General features: G+C 48.5%; 1 protein-coding gene across 2 annotated transcripts; it reads right to left on the reverse strand.

Moving 5' to 3' along the window:
• Positions 1–2,907: 2,907 nt before the first annotated feature.
• On the reverse strand, positions 2,908–13,652 carry Tdrd6 (tudor domain containing 6). 2 transcript variants are annotated; one of them, XM_013019143.1, is made up of 6 exons: positions 12,764–13,652; positions 7,567–12,718; positions 7,328–7,331; positions 6,178–6,339; positions 4,622–4,711; positions 2,908–3,129 (listed from the first exon to the last, which is right to left on the reverse strand). In XM_013019143.1, the coding sequence occupies exons 1-6, from the start codon at positions 13,650–13,652 to the stop codon at positions 3,049–3,051; spliced, it is 6,378 nt and encodes a 2,125-aa protein (XP_012874597.1). In that variant the 3' UTR covers positions 2,908–3,048. The 2 variants fall into 2 exon arrangements, with proteins under 2 accessions (XP_012874597.1, XP_012874596.1); XM_013019142.1 differs by lacking the exon at positions 7,328–7,331 and having other exon boundaries at positions 6,178–6,302; positions 7,535–12,718.
• Positions 13,653–17,525: the final 3,873 nt, after the last annotated feature.

The raw sequence follows: 17,525 nt of genomic DNA on the forward strand, positions 1-17,525 counted from the left end.
CACCATACAGTTAGATGGTCTTATCTTTTGCTATTATGAACAGTATTGTTTTAATAATGTAATCTTCCAGAATTGGGCAGTTTCTCTTTGACTTCTGGCCCTGGTAAGGAAAAGCAGATAAGGCTAAGACTATTGGAGACAAGGCAGGGACAACTGAGCCAAGAAGTAATTCGTCTTCACTTCTAATGCTTTCTCTCCACACATCCAACAAAGGAGCCATTGGTGTTACAGGTAGCACAGGACATTCCAGAGATTCCAGTGGTGGTGTAACATAGTAGCAAATTAAGCAAACATTCAGAGTAACACTTAATTTCATTTGCATTGTGTGTGTTGTGGTTCCTGGGGCCTGAACTCCAGGCCCGGTGCCATCTGAGTTTTTCTTAACGCTAATGCTCTACCACTTCAGCCATACCTCCACTTCCAGCTTTTTTGTTTTTTAACAGGTTAACTGGAAATAAGAGTCTCATGGCCATATTGCACCAGGCTGGCTTTGAACTACAATCCTCAAATCTTAGCCTCCTGGGTATAGCCAGGATTATAGGCATGAGCTATCCATGTCTTACTCAACACTTTTTTTTTTTTTTTTTGCTGGTCCTGGGGCTTGAAATCAGGGCTTGAGCACTGTCCCTGAAGCTTCTTTTGCTCAAGGCTAGCAGACTACCACTCAAGCCACAGTGCCACTTCTGGCTTTTTCTGTGTAGGTAGTACTGAGGACTCGAACCCAGGGGCTCATGCACGCTAGGCAAGCACTCTACCACTAAGCCACCTTCCCAGCCCTCAACTCTTTTTAATGGAAACACTTTTCCACTTTATGGAAGCAATATACCAAGTGTTTAAGGTTCCTACTTTTCACTACTTGGCGTTAGGCATTAACATTTGACAATGTTTCCTAGATTTGCACCTGTCCCCTTTTCCTGTTATCATTTGGCCAAACTTCTTACTGACTGATAAACTGACAAACATTCCAGTTGTATGTGTTTCCTTCAAGGGGACTTTTGCATTGGTTCATTCTAAATGACATCGTGGGAGTTTCAACAGGGTATTTCCAAGCATGCATGCACTGTGCTCATATTTTCTCACCTAGTCTTCTTCCTTGGTCCCCTCCCCCCTCCTTCCACCCTTCCCCTTTGTGTCTCAAGTCCTAATCGGAGGTGGAATGCCTACTCTGTTTCGGGCCCATGCCACAAATTATTCCTGCCATCAACACTGCAGTAACACTTTGATCATCAACATTTTACAGATGAGGAAGAGCAAGATTCAAAGGTATTTTCACACCCATCTCAGTCACCAGACTAGAAAGCACACGCACCTAAGGCAGACGTCCAAAGCTAGGGGCTGTACGCGTCTCATACCACAAGACATGCAAAAAGGCCCAAGCAATTTCTTTAACGTGTTTATAAAGCATCTAGTTTTTTAACCTGTAAAAGAGGGGCAACATTACTATGCATGTCAGGGTGGATGGTAAAAAATAGAAACAAAAAGGTCTTTCAAGTCCAGCTGATACTCAAGAAGGCTGAGGTCTAAGGGTCATGGTTCAAAGCCAGCCTGGGCAGGAAAAGTCTGTGAGACTCTTAATCTCTCTTAGCCAGGACAAAAGCTGGAAGTGGGGGTGTGGCTCATGAGGTAGAGCACCAGTCTGCAGCAGGAAAAGCTAAGAGACAAGAGCTCAAGGCCCATCACTGGACACATGCACATACACGCACACACATACACACAATATTCATAATAAGTCCAGCCAGGTGACTAACATTTAATATACTCTCCCACCCTCTCTCCACAATTACGGAGGAGAAAAGTTGGAACAATTCGATAAAAATTAAATGAGGCCACCATGCCTTTTCAGATAAACTTTATTCAAATCTTGTGTTGTATTAGCATACTTCGAACTTCCAAACAGAATAGTAGTTAAATGTTTAACTAGACAGATATAAGGCAAAGCTTCAAAATCAAAACAAACAAACAAAAATCTGAACAAGCGACTGCTAACAAAACCACCCTCCTACGTAGCATCGCACTATGTACTTGTCCTGAACTTACATTTTTCCTATTCTAATGCAAATGCTATATCGAAAAGGTACCAATAATTTTTGGGGGGAAATGTAGTAATGTGTTAGCAAATTTGTTTTGCAAACTAAATCCTCCTGCATGTCCAGCAATCCCACTCTGAACACACTAGCTGGGCAACCTGAGACCAGCTTCATTTCCAAAGATGGTGACTGGCAGTCACATGACCTCAGGGTTTCTCAAATACTCTTGGTCTAGGTAAGGTGTGTCTCCTTTCAGAGCAACTTCTGGTCCCACCATGGGTCTGTAATTAATCCAGGTCATCACCACACTCCTTTTCTGAAACAAGGAGAGAAAATCCTTAAGCTGAGAAAGAGACATGGAAATACAGAAATGATTTGCTCATTTCTGTGTAAATGTCTTCTGAACGAGGAAAGAGAGAGAGACCACTAGGCTCATCAGGGCAGAGAATGCTCCTCGGCCAACAACGGCTTTTCTTCTTAATGTTTTGGTTCTTGCACCATTCATATGGAGTTTCTTTAGAAGAATATGAAATCAGCAGAGTCTCCATTTTTCAGGAATGAGGTTAGCAAGGGTGTCTCCTTCCCAGAACTAACTTTATTCTGAGTGGACCTCAATTCGAAAAACCAAAGAGCTGTTTACAAATGGTAATGTGCAATTCTTACAACATCTACAGATAAACTAAACTTTCAGAAATTCCCAAATATGAGCAGTGATCATGTGCACATTATAACCTTAATTAAGGCTGATGAAAAACTCTGAAACTGTGCAAGTTAAGAATTTATCACTCATTCTTTTACTTTCAAGATTTCTTCAATCAGCCAACACAAATGTCTTCTGATGTTACAAGACACTACAAGACATCTTCCTCTGGGTTATTTATCCCCATAAGCCCATTTAAGCATTGTCTTTTTTTAAAATTTTTGGTACTACAAATGCTCAAGGAAATTAACAAATCATTTTGATTGAGAGACTCGGGAAAATGGTATCTGTAAGGCTTGGCCATTGTAGATGATATAATTTTTATAGAAAACTTGACTTACCTGTCATTGTGACATCTGGTGACAGAAAGTAATGATCTTTTCCCATTGTTTGGAAGACAGCCTGACAAAAAGAACCTTGGAATTATAATCAGTTTTTTAAACAGGGTAAGTACATTGCAATTTGAATCAGAAACAGAACCATAGACAAGCCAGAAAAAAGATGATAAACAATAAAAGTATTCCCTTCACAAGTATGACAATCCTATTTCATAATGAAGGAACACTTCCTATATATTTTCTTTCTGGGCTTGGACACTATCCCTCAGCTCTTCGGCTCAAGGCGAGTGCTCTACCACTTGAGCCAAAGTGCCACTTCTGGCTTTATGTGGTGCTGAGGAATCGAACCCAGGGCCTCATACATGCAAGGCAAGCACTCTACCACTGAGCCATCTTCCAGCCCCATCCTATATATTTTCTAGTCTTCAAATACTCCTTTCTCTGAAACATCACCATTTCATACAGGGCATTTCATTCAGGGAGTTCAGTTTCCTTATCCAATTTTTGGGCTCCAGACCCCTGGCAACTTCAGTGTTTGGCCAGGGAATGAGGAATTTCCAAGGAATTGCTATTCAAATGTGGTCCAAGGTAAGCCACTTAACACTTAATGAAGAGGAATATATGTATTCTGCATAACTCCATATATCCTGCTTGATATAATGTAGGGAAAATGAAATATTTCAGATTAAAAAATTCTAAGAGATATAATAAGAAAGATACCCAGATCACAATGACTTGGAAGTATCATGTCAGAATATCTCCTAATATTGGCTGGTGTGTGTGTGTGTGTGTGTGTGTGATTCTAGGGTTTGAGCTTGGAAGTTCATATTTGCTAACTCTACTCTCCCAGCCCTTTGGGGATTTTTGAGAGGTCCTTGCCTTATGCTCAGGCTGGCCTGGACTGTGGTCCTCCTATTTGTACATCGGTAGGATGACAGGTATGTGTCAGAGCCAGCCAGGCGGTCCCTAAAGCAGGATGACAGGCCTGGTGCCCAGCCAGCCACGGGTTACAGCGGAGCATCTGCCTCCCTGTGCAGCTAGGACGGTAAGCAACTCAGAACATTGACCATTTTGAGGGAAATTAAGTGGATTATTTATAAAAATGGATATTCTTAACAGCACCTTCAAATTAGACATGGGTCATTAACACCAAACAACTTTTCATTCATTAAACTCAGAGTGAAAAAAAATCAAGGGATACAACGTTATCATTTTGAATAAGATGTTGTATCATTTTTCCCCCAGATGACGCATGACATTAAAACGTCCAGAGCACTGGTTTTGCTGCTCTTTTGCATTGGTTTTTGGTTTTGGTTTTTGACACAGGAGCTTGCTAAGGAGTTCAGGCTGGCCTCAAGCCTACCATGCTCCTGCCTCAGCTCTTGAAGGCTGGGATAACAGGCATGCGCTTCTGTGCCCAGCCCTGCTGTTGTTAGAAACACAAGATTTTTTTCCCCCCTTCATTTTTTCTAATGCAAGGGCTTTGGAAGGCTTGCTGCATCCCGTTTCAAAATGAAGACCACATGCTCACATTTGATTGTTTCCTAATTCCATACCTCAGACGGACCCTGGTCTAATTTGGGAATGCCATTCCAGACGTTCTCGGGGCTTACGATCTCCTCTATGCCATTTGAAAGATTCAGAACCTACCAGAAAAAAAAACACAATAATCAGCGAACCTGCCAAGCTCCTAAAACTGCCACTCATTTAAGCAGCATGCCAATCTTGAACATGAAACACTTTCACGGATACTTAAAACCTTTAACTTTAGGATACATGAACCTTTAACTTTAGCTCAATGCGCCTTCAGTTCAACTTGCATGTTCTGAGTGTGGATGCCTGATGATTAAAAATAAAATCAGCCAGGTGCCAGTGTCCCATGCTTATCATCCTAGCTATGCAGGAGGCTGAGATATGAGGATTGCGGTCAAAGCCAGGCCAGGCAAGAAAAGTCCATGAAACTCTCATCTCCAATTAACCACCAAGAAGCCAGAAATGTTGCTGTGGCTCAAAGTGGTACAGCTCTAGCCTTGTGCACAAAAGCTCAGGGGCAACAACAAACAAAAATATCCTAATAAGCCTGGAGTTCAAGCCCAAGGACCAGCAAAAACTAACTAATTAAACAAAATAAGAATCAAATTTAGGCCTCAGATGTTGCAAGTGTCACAGAGCAAAGACCTGTGAGCACACGAGCGTAGGACATTGCAGGGCGCACTTGCTCCTGCAATCCGCAGCCAGACGTCCATTCCCATGCTTAGAGGGAGGAACACAACACAGACACAAAGCTCATCACAGGGCAGTGATATGGAGGTGATGACAACGGGAAATTTACAACACGATGCCAGCAAGGGCATCCGAGACGGAGCAAGGACTCAAGTAAATCGTTAAGAGAGAAATGGGAGTTGGCCTCTTCATCAACAGGCATGGAACCCTGTCCAGTCACAACTGTGTTATTATTGAATGCCCCCAAAACAGCAAGAAGAACAATCTACACAGATATAAAAAGCCACCTAAATACATTATATACAAGATAGATGAGAAGCCAAACATCATGGTCTCCTTTAATACACAGAAGTAAATGTAACAAAGTAAGACCTAAGGCTGAAAAGGTAGATGGACACCCAGCCCAGGAGGGCCTCCTGGGTCACATTAATGAGCCTAAATTTTATGTTCTAGATGGATGTTCCTAACTTTGTAATGAGGTGACCATGCAGATTCTAGAATCCTGCCCCCCTCCCACAAATTCTGAATCGGTATGTAAAGCCAAGACCAAGGAATCTGTCATGTAAAGAAAACAAGCCAGGTGATTCTAATAAAGTAGTTTTCATATTACAGGAAAAACACAGTGGAAAGTGATTACACAGAAAAATGTGTATATAGATTTTTCTATCATAAACTTTGTACTAGCAAGGTGGGCATTCAGCTGAAGGGAAACTAGAAGCAGTAAATTAAATAAAATGTTGTACCTGTAAAATGAGGGACTCAACAAATTACCAAAGGGAACAAGCAGGTGTATAGCTATCAATCGTATTCTGTAGTCCTATACATGTTAGTAAAATTCTTTAACAGTCCAGGAGTGTTCACTGAGTTAAAGGCCTTAAATGGTTCTTACCCTTGTTCCTCCTTCGGCTATTTCCAAAATCTCACATTTGGACCATGTGTTTCTCAGACTTGACCACACAACACATTTGGATCCAACCGTAAATCCTTTCAGGGTGTAGGTGTTCTGTAGCTGAACTGCCAAATTCAATAGAGTAAAAGATATACAAGAAGACTATTTTCCTAATGTACTTGTTACTCCCATATAACCAATATTGTTTAATTCATACATCATCACAATGTTTTGATTTTTGTTTTAACTCCTTCCAGTGTCCTGACCCCACATATTTGCTACCACTGTAGCAAATAGATTTGAGGATGGAAGTTTGAAGACAGCTTAGGAGGAAATGCCATGAGACTTTTATCTCCCCAATTCACCACAAAAACTGAAAATGCAGCTGTGGCTCAAGTGGCAGAGTGCTAGCATTGAACAAAGAAAGCTCAGGGACAGCACCCAGGCCCTGTGTTCAAGCCCTAGGATCACTAAACACAAAAACTGATCATGAAAGACTACAAGTTAGCTATTTAATGTAACTCTCAAATCTTAAACAGCAAGTAAAATAGCCAAGAAAGCCAATATAGTAAATATTCTCCAAGTTTTATGAATTTTTTAGCTTTTGTTTGATGGATATAGGCTCCCTAAATTTATTTTTTTAAGTATTTCTAAATAAGTGGCAAGAAAGATTCCACTTGTCAATTTCTGTTGGCAGGATTGCTTGGCAAAGAGAATGCTGTAGATGCTGTGGTGTGTGTGTGTGTATGTGTGTGTTTGCCAGTCCTGGGGCTTGAACTCAGGGCCTGGGCCCTGTCACTTAGCTTATTTTGCTCAATGCTAGCACTCTACCACTTGAGCCACAGCACCACTTCCAGCTTTTTCTCTTATGTGGTACTGAGGAATTGAACCCAGGTCTTCATGCATGCTAGGCAAGCACTCTACCACAAGGTACCTTCCCAGCCCAAATGCTGTGTTTTTAAAACACTGTTGTCTTTTTAAAGATGACTTCCCTCACTTTTTAAACATGATTACCTTTTGGTAACATAGATTCAAGCATTTTATGTTTTGGACACAAAATGATTATTTCAGCATTTCATTCAGCATATATATATATATGTATATATACACACATATGTGTATATATACATATATACACATATACATATACACACCTATGTGTAGATATATATTACACAAGCGAGACCTCTCCAAATACCCTATGTAAGATCCAAACTAGAGTCAGGTTTCTGCTTTTAACTTAGCAATCAATTCCGGCAACTCCTCTTACAAGTAGTCCCCCTTTCTTTGAAATGCATAAGAACTTTCAAAGGACCTGACGAGAAACTTAGGAGTGACGGGGAGCAAATCCACATACCTGAGATGTGATCTGGTGACCCGTGAATGTGCTTTCCTCCATCTCTGGCCTCCTCCTTGGAGAACAAAGGGGTCAGCGATGAGACGGCATTCCTGCCTTGATAGTTTGGAAACTCTTCTTCAAACAGACTCACGTTGGTGGGCTCTGAGACCTCACAGTTCTCCCTGCAAAGGCACAAGGCCACGGGGTGCTGCTCATCATCAAAAGATGCTGCACCGCTGGACTTCCTCCTGTCTTCCGCACATCTGGATTCTTGAATCTTCTGAGCAACTCTTGCCGACAAAGAAGTCAGGCTGTCCTCCAGAGACATCTGGGACAGGAGCAGTTCTAGTTCTGGTTGCTTCTCCACTTCCCCTTTGAGGGAAAGCGGCGCTGTGAATGGTTCTAGGGTGGCTTCTGGGTCATGTCCTGGGGACGGGGGCACCGTGGATGGCCCCAGGCCTAGGTCCTCTTTCTCTTCATCGCCCACTAAGGAATGCTGTAGTTCAATGGGTTCCAGATCCAAGAATGCTTTGGATTCATCATCAGGGGAGAGCGGCACCTCCAGTGAATTCACTTCCAACAGCTCCTTCACCTCGCTAGCGAGGGGCGACGTGGTGCTGAATCCTGCAATCAGGTACTTCTCATCAAACTTGTCTGGGTCCCCCAAATGGCACTCCATGCCCCCCACCTCCAGCACCTCCGATGCCATGTTATCTTTGCAGGACTTTTCAAATGCTTCGAAAACGTTATCAGGGCCCAGGTCGTAGAATTTGCTTGGCTTGGTGTCAAGCACGTTCAGCTCTTTCTCACTTCTGTCGGGGAGTTCGTCCATCGGTGGTTCTGCATACGACACTTGCTCTTGTCCAGCTTTGCTGACTGGTTTCTGAGGTCCCAGGTCAGAACTGGGGAGCCCCAAGGCTCCTTTGATGTCGGAGCCCTTTTTTTCATAGTTCAGGTCACTCTTGGGAGTCCCCATCTTGGAATACTTCTTCATCTTCTCATTGATGCTCTCGCCTTTGCTTTTCAAGTCCACGATTGCTAAGGGGATATCACACACGTCCCGCCGGACCTCCAGGATGGTCACTTCCAGCACATCCTGCGTGACTATTTCGTAAAAGTAGTCATTGCCCTCTTGTGGGCACGTGCCTTCTGAGATGTTAAACCCCGCCAGGCAGCAGGGGAAAGCTTGCATGGGGACCATCAACAGCTCGCAGGGAATGTTCCAGACGGCTTTGGGGTCCACACAGTCCTCGATGTTTCCAAAGTCGACGAGCCTGACGGACAGAAAATCGTCTTCACAGATGCTCGTGATGAGGGCGCGGTAATAATGCCCGTCCTCCCTGTATTTGACTATACAGGGGTTGCCAATCTGAGGAGAGTGGATGCAATTCCTCCACTCCAGAATCTGCTTTCCAGCATTCTGAACTTCTGTTTCTAAGTACTGGAGTTCCTCAGTGTTTGCAAACTGACACCAGAAATACTCAGGCCCATCGATGACAGTGGCATAAGCTCTGACCACCTTCATCTGGGGATTATACCAGTTCAGAAATACTGAGGTGTCGATGTCCGATTTGTTGGCAGACTTTGAGCGGTCCCCTTTAATGATTGGCGTAGCCAGGCCCGCCCGGGGTTTTTCAATGGAAGCGTATCTGTTCACCACATCTTCTGCTATCATGCCTTGGTCATCAGTAAGAATCACTTCCCATCTGTCCTGGAATTTAATGAATTCACATCTTATTTGAGCTTCGTCAGTCCTCTGGGAAAAGTAAGATGTGATTTCCTTACAGTTGATGATGTCAGGGACACAAAGTCCTCTTAAAGAGCAGTGGACACACAGGCCTGGCAACAGTGCGTTCACCAGGTCAAGCCTGCCAGTTTTGTTGGCGTGAACCACAGACACGTTGCCATAGTCTATAAACTGCACCGAGAGGAAGTCGTTGGACTGCCGTTCCCGGACCACGGCACGATACCACAGGTTGTCTTCGGGGAACAAGGCACAGATGACATTCCCGCTTTGCAGAGGCGGCCCGGTGTAACACTGGGGGCGCGTCTGAGCATTATTTAGTCTCTCGGAAAGACGGTTGATTTCGGCTTCATCATCTATGAGCTGCACGTAGAAATCGGAGACGTTGTTCACGTGTGACACATACACCGTCGTTTTCAAGCCGGGTGAGATGGTCTTCTTCGGGAGCTCGCAAATTTTTCGAGGTAAATCTTTGTTCCCAGGGTCCCCTGCCCGTCTCTCTGCAAAGGTGCTCTCCACCCTTGACATCTGTGGAGGTGGTTCCTCAAAGATGTCTTTCTTGTCTCGTGCTAAGGGAAACCCTGGCTCGTTGCTGTGTTCCACAGGGTCCTGATATTGAGGGAATAAACTGGCCTTTGTGGGGCTCTGTAAACCCTTGAACTCCTTACACACAGAGATCATCTTAGGTTTGCACGTGTCTCCGAACATCTCCACGCTGTGTAATCGGCTCTCTCCCGACTTACTTAGATACGCGGTAGGAGACAGCTTCACGCTCTCGTGTTTGTCTTCCAGCGTTTCGGAGGTGAAGAACGCTTCACTTTCTTTCTGTGTTTTCTTTACCCCATTCTTACAACCCAGCAGCCCTAGCTTCTCATTGATGCCAGCATTGATTTGGATACTGTCATCGTAGAGTTCTATAATCAGTCTTCCGTCGGGATCTTTCGCCACCACCAAGGCCTTCAGGGATTTGTCTAAAATGGTCTCTTGGAACCATGTTGTCACTTCTTCCGGAATGTGGCTGGGGATGTCGGACAAGGAGCATTTGACGGCTTGCATGGGCAAGAGCAAAACGTCATACGCATCCCGGGGGATGGGCAGGAGGTTCTCGCTGGTTACATAAATGTTCCCAAAATCCACAAAGAAAACTTTATTCGGATCCTTTTCTATGATCACCCCTCGGTACCAGTTGCTATCTGTGTACTTGGCAAGACACAGGTTCCCAGGGACCGAGGGAGATGTGTTCAGCTTCAGCAAAACTTCACTTAGCTGTGTGATGCTGTACGACAGCTGTTCCAAAACACCCGAGTTTCTCGCCAGCTGGAAGTAAAATGTCCAAGGGTCGTCCACGTGGGTTATGTACACGGCTTCTTCACTCCCGATTTTCAGATCGTGGGTGGAATAGTAGTAGGAATGGAGCTGTACAGAAGCTTCCAGAGGCTTCTGAAGCTTTACCGGCCTCGCAAGTCTCTTCTCTACCAAGAAATGGCAGGCGCTCTGAAAGGGAGTCAGCAAGTCGACGACATTAAACAGTTCTGCATCCTGGATGGATGCCAGAGCAAAGATGGTGCATTTTAACTCGAGGTTGTTCTGCCAGGCATTGTCGACAAACCCACTGAATGCTTGGACAGCCTTCTCATCCCACACAAAGGGGTTTTCCCCCGTTGGCTGAATTAAATTATAAAGGCTGCACCGGAAAGCCTGCGCTCTAACCCCAAGAAAGTCGTCGGCCATTAAGTACAGACTTCTCACAGACACGGTGTCTTTGTCCCCATAATCAATGAAGCTCACGCTGACGTGTTCTGAGGAGGGAGCCCCGCAAATGAGTGCTCGCGACCATTTTCCAGTCTTTGCCCTCTTGGTCAAACAAGCGGGGGTGGTGGGTTGGTAAGGGGCCGGGGTGCTTTCGCAGTAAGCTTCAATATCGCACATCAGAGTTCTAAACCTTTGCGTGTTCCTGGACAACTGACACCAGAAGGAGCTGGGGTTCTCCACGAAAGACACCTTCACTTCCACCGTGGTTCCCACCTCCAGTTCGCCTTTCCAAGAACAGTCCGACTTGGTGGTCAAGAAACTGGGGACCAGAGGGGATCCCTTCTCCTTGTCCGGTCCAACTTGTCCAGCCAAAACACTTGTCACTATGGTTGGGTCGCTGGGGGTTTCTGAGGCAGAGGTGGTGGCTTTATTTTCCACCTTGACTCTCTGCTCTCCTGTCTTCGCGGCCCCAGTGGTTTTGGTATTCTCGGGGAGATACGCACTGGCCAGGTGCCCTGGGGCTGGCCCATTTCCTTTGGTCTCAAATTCCTGATACTTGGCATAGCCGGCCTGGGCAATCACCTTGCTAATGTTTTCCTCTCCGGTGCGAGATTCGTCGAGAATCTCGATGATATACTGGTGGTCCTGCTTGTCTAGGATGTGGATGACAAGTTCCTTGTGAAGGACTGTCTTCTTGAAAAAGGAGATGGCCTCCTGGCTCCAGCTCTTCCCCAGAGGCCAGATGTCGGCCAGGGCGCACCGGAGGGCCAGGACGGGCAGCTGCCTGAACTGCGGGAGCAGCATCCTCACGTCGTACCAGTCCACGGTCTCCGAGTTCCCCCGGTCCACGAGGAACACGTCCACGCTCTTGCCCTCCAGCCTGGTCACCAGGGCCCGGAAGTAGCCGTTTTCCTTCCACTTGACGCAGCAGAGGTCGTCGGGCTCGGGTTTCAACACCACGCCGTCCAGCTTGCTGGCCGACGAGTAGAAGCTGCCCATCTTCCGGGCCAGCTTGTTGAAGGTGCCGCCGTGCTTCCGCAGCCGGATCCAGAACTCCGACGGGCTCCGGACGAACTCCACCTGCGCGTCGTAGAAGGCGTTCATCTTCAGCTTGATCACCTTCAGGGCCCGGGGGCAGGCGTCCTGGTGGTGGTCGGCCGGGGGCGGCGCGGGGAAGGCCGTCTCCGCGTCCTCCTCCTCCTCCTCGTCCTCCTCGTCGCCGTCCTCGTCGTCGTCGTCCTCGCCGCGCCCGTGGCCCCGCAGGAAGCGGTCGGCCAGGCAGCACGACTGCACCCCGAAGGCGCTGTTCAGGTTGAGGCCGTCCTCCCCGTACAGCGTGACGTAGTACACGTGCTCGAAGGCGCAGTAGAACTCGATCTTGGCGTTCACCGCCTGGCCCAGGATCAGGGCCTTCAGGTCGCCCACCTGGGAGCGCGACCAGCCCCGGCCGCAGTCCCAGAGCCCGTACAGGGCGCACGGGTAGGTGACCACGGGCATGCGGAAGTACTCGGGCAGCAGGTAGCGCAGGCTGCTGCCGCTCACCAGCTCCTTGCGCCCGTAGTCCACGTGCAGCACCTGGGCGCAGCGCTGGGGCCGGAAGGTCTCCAGCAGGAGCGCCCGGTACCAGCGCCCGTCCAGGCCGCACGAGGCGCACGGCGAGCCGGGCTTGTCCGGGCTCTCCTCGCGCTCCTCGCAGGGGGCTCCGCCTCCTCCTCCTCCTCCGCCCGCGCCGCCGCTTCCGCCGCCGCCGCCGCTGTCGTCCCCGGTCGCCCGGGACGACGCCCGGTACACCTGCGCCATGCTCTCCGAGAGGCGGCGGATCTCCTGCGACAGGCTCCGCAGCTGGCAGTGGATGCGGTGCGGGTGGCACACCTGCGTGACCACCACGGGCTCCGTCACGCCCAGCTGCAGCTGCGGGTAGAAGTAATCCAGGCCGGGCGGCTCCTGCTTGGGCAGGACCCGCGGGAGGACCGGGGTGCCCGCGCCCTTGCCCACCGACACCAGGTAGCGCTTGAGCAGGAAGCAGAAGAGGCTGTCGGGCACCTGGCGCGCCAGGCCCAGCTCCTGCATCTGCTGGAAGACGGCGGGCACCTCCAGCAGGACCAGGCGGTAGGGGAGCAGCACGTCCATGACGCGGCCCCGCAGCTCCTGGCCCTGCAGGCCGCTCAGGAAGTCCACGGCGCCCGGCGCCCAGTGCTGCGGCTCGCCGCCGCCCGCGCCGCCGCCGCCCGCCGGCACCAGGCCGGCCAGCACGCAGCCCAGCACCTCCGACGGCAGGTGGAAGAACTCGCCGCGGCCCGGCGCCAGCGAGCCCGCGCCCGCCGCGATCGTGCGACCCTCATCCAGCAGGAAGACGCGGCTCTCCTGCGCCTGCCGGCTCACCACGCGGCAGCGGTGCCACAGCAGCCCCACCTGCACCAGGCACAGCTCGCCCGGGGCGGCCGGGGCGCCGCCCAGCGCCCAGGGCCCGCGCGTGGCCGCCGCCTCCTGGATCTCCCGGCTCAGCCGCACGTACTCCTCCCGCCGCTGGCCCACCAGGCCCCACAGCTGCACGGGGATCACCTCCGGGTGCACGTCCACGAAGGTCACCCGCAGGGTCAGCGACGCCCCGGGCGGCGGGAGCCCCGGCGTCCAGCTCATCGCTGCGCCCGAGTGTGCGTGTGCGTGGGGGGGAAGGGGCGGGACGCCCGGCCCGGAGCCGCCTGGGCGGGGGGGGGGGGTATGTGTGTGGTGGGGGTGTGTGTGGGGGGGCTCCGATCCGGGCTGGGGTTCCCGATCGGCGTGGGCGGGGGCGTCTCAGGTCGCTGCGTGAGCGGGGAGGGGGGGTCACCGATCAGCGTAGAGGTCTCCGGTCACCGGCGGGGTCTCCGGTCACCGGCGGGGTCTCCCGGTGGTCAGGACGCGCGCCGACAACTGGTAAGACCCGGCACCCCACCAACGGCCCCCGGTGCCAGCGCCGGCGGGGCCCGCGCGGGCGGGGGTGACGGGCGACGCGGAGGCTCAGGGGTGGAGGCCCCGGGGCACGGGGCGCCCGGGGGGCCGCGGGGCGGGAGGGGAAGGGCACGACCTGCTTCTCCCCGACGCGGCGTGGAGACCCCGCCAGACAGTTGACCCTCCTGGGGTCCCTCCAACAAGTACCGAGGGAGCACTGCGCGCCAAGCACCGCGCTAGCCATTGGAGGCGTTCCCGTGAGAGGCGGGAACGAGCAAGGGAGGCGCCAACGGCGGGCGGCGCGTTCCCGTTCCCGGGCGTTGAGGCTGGAACCCTTCGCTGGGGGGGAAGCGGGGTGTGGCGGGCGGGCCAGGGGCGGGCAGTGCGCCTGCGCCCCCGGGGCGGGCCGGTGGGGTGCACGGCGGGCACGCTCCCTCCCGGGGTGGCCGGCGCAGGGGTCTGGCTAGGGCGGAGCGGGGGGGCACTGTCTGGCGAACCCGTGTCTGAGCCTCTGCAAAGTCCGGCCCGTCCCGGTCGCGCGTGGAGACACCCAACGCGAGCTGGGCGAATGAGTAGTGCCTCTCCTCCCCTTCCCCCCCCAGCCCTGCCTCCGCCCTCCGAAGATCCTGGAATCATGACAATATTTTCTGTCTCTCCGAGTTTATTATTCTGGGCACCTTGAACAAGTGAAATCATAGAAGAGGGTGCCCATTTGGGCTTGGTTTATTTCACTCAGACTATTTTTAAGGCTCATCCTTATTGTACTACCCTTCCTTTCTCCCGGCACTAAAAGGAATAATGTGTGTGTCACATTTTAATCTAGTCGTTTGTCATTAGACATTTGGGTGCTCTCTACATTTTGGCCATATGCATAACGCTGTTTTAAAAATTGCTATACACCCATCCCAGTTTGTGCTTTCAATGGTGTAAGTTAAATACTTGGAAGAAAAATTGCTGGATCATGATAATTATGTTTATTTTAGAAACCCCTGGTTTTTTTTTTTTAACAGCAGCCACACCATCTAACACGACCATCAGCAATGCTCAAATTCCAATTCCTGCAGTCTTTTCCTATCTATCTATATATAGGTAGCCATGTCACATGGCGTGAAGTGGTACTCCTGGAGTTTTGTGTCCATGTTCATAAGAGATACATGTCTGAAGACACAGACACACACACACACACACCTGAATAAAAGAAAAACAATGAGAAATTAAAGATGACTATGAGAAGAGAAAGAAAATTCTGAAAACAACAACAAAACAAACAGCAAATTGAGAGGACAGAGAGGAAAAAAATGGTGCAAAACTATTGCTATTGAGAAATTTAAGATCAGCCATCCTGGTGGAGATGTAGCAGAAGTACTGAAGACAACATAATCAAAGCTTGAGAAATGAGTAAGACCCAGAAGTACAGACTATGATACCAGATGCCTTTCAGTGCACGCTGCTGCCCATTGGAAAGCTGCCACCCTAAATGTAGTAAAGCCATAGAAATGTGTGGTTATTCACTTAAGGGAAAATGGAGAAGAGGTCCAAGAACAGAATCTTGAACTAAAACTCAAGGACTTGGCAGTGAAGAGGCAGCCAAGAGACTAAACAAGGAACAATTTATAATTTATAATTCCACGAAGAATGAGAGCCAGATGTTAGTTTCACAGAAATCCAAGTAAAACAAGAGGGCCCCAATGTTGAAAGTCTCTCAGCTTGACTCCTGTCTCAATTTCTCTCCTCCCTTCTCTGCCACAGGTATTCCTATCACTGCAACTATTAGTTACGCATCCTTTTCAGTCACAGAAAAGCTCGGGCCTTGGAGGTAGCCATAAAAATTATGACTAGAGCATCATCAGCCTTCTGGCTAGTACGAAATAAATATCTCAAACCTAACTGCATTCCCATTTCTCATGTAGTTATGAAAAGCAAAGAAAATGATTTTGTAAATCTCTAATTTTTAACAGCATCTTGAAACCACACCTGCAAAGAATTCTTGATACCAACAGATGTAGACATTTTAAAAAGATTTATTTTTGAAAGACTAGAATAGCACACTTTGTTTACTCACATATATTCCTGTTTGTTACCAGACATTTCCAGCAAACAGACCTCTTTCAGCATCTTCATCTGCTTTTCTCAAACCTCCAAAGTGTTTCCTGCTGCTGCAGACAATCACAGCAGCATGCTGGGGGTAAAGTATGGGGAGAGAAAAACAATCAGGCATGCTCCCAAATTCAGACATAATAACACGCTTGAGTGGGGAAAGGGCTCCCTGGTGTGGAATTCATGAAAGCCAACCACTGGTACAACTGCTACGCACACTCTAAAACGAATGATGTATCCACATCACAATTTATTAGCTACTAACCCAATGTTCTGTTATTGAAAACTATCCAGTTCTAGGTTCTGAGGAAACAGGATGAAACTGGTGAAGATACTTCTTAAAATTATTAAGGCTATGCTTCGCCACACACGGGCCTCTTCAAACGAAGGCAAGCATTGTGTATGATAAACAATTTAATGAAATCAGAAGTGTGATCTAATCTGATTCTTCTGAAGGTAAGAGGAGATCAAAACTCCTTAAAAAAAAAAAAACCAAACTAACTCCATTGAGCCAAGATGCCCACAGATACCTTCTATGTGGCTCCGAGTGAGGTTTAACAGGGATGACAAGGGGCAACTTCCTCCTTGTTTGCAGACAGCCTGAATAGGGGAAGTAAGTGTACTGAGAAGCAAGGCGGGCACTGCGAAGTGGGAGCTTAGCAAGCTTCTGAGACAGCCTGTGACGGTTTTAGAGATGAATGCTGGACGCGCCCAGCCACTGAAAACAAACGCAGAAGGGTGATGTGATGCGGGCAGGAGGAAAGTAAGGTGAAGAGGCCAGGACGAACACTGCCTGAGCCACGAGTAGAGTTATCTCCAGGAGATAAGCAGACCAACCCACATGCAAGGAGCTCAGGGACGGGTCAGTGCCAAAAGGCAAAGATCAGAAGAATGGGTGGGGTCAGGTCAAGAGGAAATGGGACTTGCCAGTAAAGACCACTTGAAAAGGAGCAAAACAGAGTTCATGAGCCAGTCCCGCCATGTAAGTTTAGAGTATGAAGTCTAAACACACAAGGTTAAGATTTTATAGGTGATTCATAACATGAAGAAATGGCAAGCCAGTGATAAAGGGACGCTATGCTCACTGAACTGCTCTGCTGAAAGTGAATGGAGCTCAAAAGAGAAAAACAGGTCTTTAGAATCCAAGTTGTTTTCCTTACACATTACCTGGCACCTAAGATAACATGTATTTGGTGTGATCTCCAGAGTCTTGGTAAGAACTGTTCTGAAAAGCTTTATAAAGACACATTAAATTGTAAACCCCTTGTACAGCCCTTTGCAGATGAGAAAGAGAATTTTTTTTTAGTTAGATGCACTAATTTACTTATATAAAAAAGAAGAGAGAAATATATAAAGCTAAAATAAATATATTCTTTCCAAAAAGGAAAACATTATTTAAGAGAAAATCAGTGAAAACAATAAACTTAAATGTTAAAAGAGCTACCCAAACTGAGCTGAAAACAAAAAGAGAAAAAAATACCACAC

The sequence above is a fragment of the Dipodomys ordii genome, unplaced genomic scaffold (assembly GCF_000151885.1).
Source record: "Dipodomys ordii isolate 6190 unplaced genomic scaffold, Dord_2.0 Scaffold44, whole genome shotgun sequence".
NCBI classification, from domain to species: domain Eukaryota; kingdom Metazoa; phylum Chordata; class Mammalia; order Rodentia; family Heteromyidae; genus Dipodomys; species Dipodomys ordii.

Excerpts from the sequence above, each read along its gene's own strand:
- Tdrd6 (XM_013019143.1), bottom strand. The coding sequence starts at position 13,652 with ATGAGCTGGACGCCGGGGCTCCCGCCGCCCGGGGCGTCGCTGACCCTG. Across the intron at positions 12,719-12,763 it reads GGCGACCGGGGACGACAGCG|GCGGAGCCCCCTGCGAGGAG; the intron begins GCGGCGGCGGCG and ends GAGGAGGAGGAG. Across the intron at positions 4,712-6,177 it reads TAGCCGAAGGAGGAACAAGG|GTTCTGAATCTTTCAAATGG; the intron begins GTAAGAACCATT and ends TTTTTCTGGTAG.